Source organism: Oratosquilla oratoria, chromosome 1 (genome assembly GCF_046742065.1).
Source record: "Oratosquilla oratoria isolate Oo_2021 chromosome 1, ASM4674206v1, whole genome shotgun sequence".
NCBI lineage: Eukaryota > Metazoa > Arthropoda > Malacostraca > Stomatopoda > Squillidae > Oratosquilla > Oratosquilla oratoria.
This window is the reverse complement of record NC_134777.1, coordinates 17501-22500: the sequence shown is the minus strand read 5'-3', so window position 1 is coordinate 22500 and position 5000 is coordinate 17501. Positions and strand designations below refer to the sequence as shown.

The following is a 5000-nucleotide window of genomic DNA, read 5'->3' as shown; positions in this document are numbered from 1 at the left end:
GATTTATGATAGGTTAGTCTGGTGACACTGGACATCTATATCTTGTTTGTCTTCAAATGTGCTGCGTTAGGTGCATGTGTGGGAAACGCAAGGTAAGCAAGAGGAAGTCTCGCTCTGTTGCAAGCATGTGGATCACGTGCGTGGTGGGTGATGGTTAGTAAGTTAGTAATGGATACACTGTTAAATGTCTGTGCCCCTGACTCCGACCCCCACTAAGGACCCAGGGATCTCAGATTAAATTCGTGAGTCCCTAGTTGAAGGAAATGGCTGTGGCGACTGGAACCAAATACTTTACTCGCTTGATTCTAGGAACGGGCCTTTAATTGAACAGTATCTTCCAGAATCAGCCAGAATAAAGCATCTAAACAAGGATTAACCTGAACAAACAAGGTTAATCGAGACATAACCCCGTCGTTAAGTTTAAAAACATCGTTTGGCGTTAGACAGAATAAAATGTTTAAAGAGCGCCCCTGGGTGGAAAGGAGGTTAGGAGGAAACGAGCAGGAAGGCCTTTGGGGATTAAAGTGACTTTAGGAGATTAAGAATATAATTATCTTGGGGTAGGATTAGAATAATTAAGACTTTTGATTGCTCATGGTGGCCTAACTTTGTCGCCTGGAATAGAAAGTCTCCTTCGGTCTGTTGGAATCCTATTCCAACCAAATAAAATCACCTGACGTCAAACAGAACAAAGTTGCATTACTTTACATCACCCTCAATAATGGTAGTCTTGGCTTGCTATTCAAGAAAAAGGAATGAGGAGCTTGGACCGGGAGCCGCCTAGCTGCGATCAAAGCAGTCATCTTTGACTTTTGCGCTTGGACTGCTGGGGCAGTAGGTAACAGTGACTGCTGGGAATGGGAGCGAAGATTAGGACTCGAACACGCGACTAGGAAAATGCGAGACCCGAATGCTTCCGATTACACCACAAGCATTGTGCTGAAAAAAAAAGAGAAATGAACCAAACAGAATTGTTTGGAGTCCAGACAGTCACTAAAATACAAATTAAGTCTTGAAATGGTTAGACTATATTTATCAGATTAACTTATATACTCTCGATGGGCTGCCACGGAAATGAATGAAACAGATTGGTGGCACCAGAACTAAAGGAAAAGTGCTATCAGGTACCTAACGATTATAAGCTCTTCTGTACCGATTGAGGGATACGGACATGAAAGTAGTGTGGAGGCAGCCATAATAAAGGGAAAAGGGCCACGCGGTAGGTAAGGTGTAGAGGTATATGCAAATTGAATGATTATATTGTTTTTCCTTTTTTTGTCATATATATATCTATTGATATATATATATATATATATATATATATAGTATATACATATATATATATATATCCATATATCCATATATATATATATATATATATATATATACATATATGTATACATAATATACATACACATATATATATATATACATATATATATATATATATATATATATATATGTATATATATATATATATGTATGTGTATATATATATATATATATGTATGTATAGATATATATATTTATATATAAATATATATATATGTATATTCATATATATATGTATGTATGTATCAATAGGAGACAAAGCCTGGTATGTTAGGTATCGAAGTGTACACAAGCTGAATATTTATTTTTGCCTTTTTTATCAAAAGAGAGAGAGAGAGAGAGAGAGAGAGAGAGAGAGAGAGAGAGAGAGAGAGAGAGAGAGAGAGAGAGAGAGAGAGAGAGAGAGAGAGAGAGAGAGAGAGAGAGAGAGAGAGAGAGAGATGAGAGAGAGAGAGAGAGTGAGAGAGAGAGAGAGAGAGAGAGAGAGAGAGAGAGAGAGAGAGAGAGAGAGGAGAGAGAGAGAAGAGAGAGGAGAGAGAGAGAGAGAGAGAGAGAGAGAGAGAGAGAGAGAGAGAGAGAGAGAGAGAGAGAGAGAGAGAAGGAGGAGACTAGTCCTCAAGGCTTTCTGAGCCCCTCCTGAACGTAGACTCATACACGTTATTGGGTAAAATCGGATTCACGAATTTGATCTTTTAAAGAAACTTTAGCTCGAAAGAGTTAAAAGACGTTTATTGGAGACTTAGACATATCAAAACGATTTCAGTCGGATTCTGGAGGACCTGGGCTGATGAGAATTTTTTTCGGACTTGAGTTCTGAATTATATTGTGGAAGTAATCTAAAGCGTCGAAAGAGATTGAAGAGGATTTGAGATAATGCAAACCTACTCCATGAGACCTGAGATGGAGTAGAGTTCAAGCAGGATTAGGAGGGCACGAGGTTTAGGGCGGTTCATGGGAAAGGGTTTAGACAGTTTTGAGAAAATTTGATCCTTTAAAATTGTGGCCTATTTTATTTACTTTCTTTTGTCCAAGACCTGACAATCCTATTCAGACAAATAACGACAACATTTTTCCCCTCAAAAGACAGGGTGTTCCCCATGGGCTTAGAGAATGTTAGAGGGATTAGGAAGTCGACGGAGGAGGATTCCAAGTGGGATTAAAACAGCTTAGAGAGAGGTTTGTAGGATTCAAGAAGAATTAAGAAACCTCCAGAAGATGTTAGAGAGATTTCGAGCTGGAGTGGAATCACTGCAGGAATATTAAAAAAAGGATGATGCGGATTATGACGTAAGAAAAGGGTTTGAATAAACCAGATGAAATTAAAGTAGCATTGTCCTCGTACATGTTAATGGATGTCTCGAGTTTCAACATTGAGAAACCACAACATTTTGGAATAGCCCTCAGCCCTTTTGTAAGAGGCTGGTAGAAAGGAGGGTAGAAAGAGGGATAGAAGACAGGTTGTGGTATTTTATAAGTATTTTGTTTATAGATACAGCCCGAGCGAGCTGTCTGAATTCACTTTTCCGCCTTGTTTATAAACAAGAGCCCGGGAGCTCGAATGTAAATTTGATAATATGACATTCCTTTGCAACGCACGCAACTAAAACGTCACCGAAGGGAAGCAGTCAACGCACTCAACTAAAGAAGACAACACCTAAAGAATTTAGTGCAATATACGTGCTTACACGTGTGAAGAGAATCGGTGCAGCCAAGCATTCATCGCACGCAAGTCTGCAAGGAAAACGCAAGCAACTACTCATAAACTCCAAGAAACATACGGGACCAAGGAGTGCACGCAAACCCCCACGCCGGTACGAGGATGAGCTAGTGAATGAGAAGGACGACTAAAAGGACAAAGCTGATTTGTTGCTGAGGTGCGCGCCCGTACGTGTTGAGGAAGGACTACAAGTTCAAGAAAAGGAGTCGAGTTAAATCGGCACTATCAACAGAAAAGGCAGAAATTCATGTGTATTATACTTGTAATTATAGTTAGGATGGCTACGAAAGTTCTCCATCAAATGTGCCAAAGTTTTCGGGGGAAGAAAATAGAATAGGGGTAAATAGATTCATTAACATAATTGATACACTTATAGTGACAAAAACAAGCTAGATAAGAAAAAGAAGATAGAAACCTTAAAACAATATGTATATCCTGAGAAAAGTAAGGCTAGGCTTATAGTGAATTTCCAACAAAAGGAAAATATAAAAACATATGAGAAATATAAAAGAATATTTCATTAAACATTTTAAATCAAAGTGTGATCAGGATCCTATCAGTTCTCTTGTTAGAATGATAAAGTCAACAAAAACAAATGAAACAAACACAGAATATTTAGTAAAAAATAGACAGATGGTCTAATGACATGATTTCTATGTTGAAGGATTCAGATTGGATAGAAATTACATTTAGTGACAAATTAAAAGTTTCTCAGGCTACTAAGTTAATAGCATTTGCACTATTGGTATACAACAGTGACGAGGTGACTGCAGAAAAGCTATACAGGGATCTTAAAGAAACAAGGGACTTAGGGGAAATAGATTACATTTTACAAGGTTACCAAGAAGATAAAGCAATTATTCCATATGTCATGACATTAGGAATATAACAGCTGAAAGAAACTAGGAAGTCCAGGATTGATTACAGAAACAGAAGATCTGAACATACAGTTAAAAGCACTTCAAGGAATGTTAGCCTTAAGTGCCATATTTGTAACAAGTTGGAACATATAGCACGAGTGTTATTATGAGATTATTTGTAGGAAATGCAGATATGATGGTCATGATGAGTATCACTGTAGAAACCCAACTTTCTGTTTGTATCATAATAGAGTAGGACAGAACACAGGATTGTAGAGGAATGCCAGATTTTCGTATTCACCCAAAAACAAGAAGAAAACCCCTCATACACAAAATAAGACAACACTCCAAAGCTAATCCTAGAGCGACAAACAGATATCATAGTGGACTAGACAGTGATGAAAAAGAGAACAACACTAGATTTTTTTTTTTCCTACCATAATTGGAAGGACTTCTGTTGGACCCATCTTTGTGGGGTAGTGTTTGATATATATATATATATGTATGTATGTATGTGTGTGTGTATGTATTGTACTTTCCTGACTACAGTCGTTAGCGGAAATACATAAGGCACACGTTCTTCTAAGTTTTCTTTTACTCCGACTGTAGATTCTCCGTGTTATATATATATATACATATATATATATATATATATATATATATATATATATATATATATACACATACATACATATATATATATGAGTGGAAGGGTGGTGATGCAAACACCAGGAACGTTGGAGTTTTTATATCTAACGTTTCGTCCTGAAGAGGACTTCCTCACAGTCTGAGGAAGTCCTTTCAGGACGAAACGTTAGAAATAAAAACTCCAACGGTCCCTAGTGTTTACCTCACCACCCTTCCACTCATTCTGTCCTACGTACTTCAACATATATATATATGTATATATATATATGTATATATATATATATATATATATATATATATATATATATGCAGAGTACACTAGGAAGAGGAAAAACACACGGAGTCCGAGCGCTTTCGTGATATATTTACATTATCAAGGAGTACAGAAAAGTGAGTACAAACAAATTGAGATACAGAGTATACTCGTAAATAGGACAAGTGAG

At 37.2% G+C, this 5000-nt stretch overlaps 1 protein-coding gene across 1 annotated transcript in view; it reads left to right on the top strand.

The window, feature by feature from the left end:
• The window catches only part of LOC143031505 (synaptogenesis protein syg-2-like), a 251393-nt gene extending 247455 nt beyond the window's left edge, over positions 1–3938 (top strand). The window contains exons 7-8 of the mRNA XM_076195439.1: positions 2646–2743; positions 3714–3938. Of these exons, the coding sequence (XP_076051554.1) occupies positions 2646–2743; positions 3714–3938 (323 nt within the window). The remainder of the gene's footprint in view (positions 1–2645; positions 2744–3713) is intronic.
• Positions 3939–5000: the final 1062 nt, after the last annotated feature.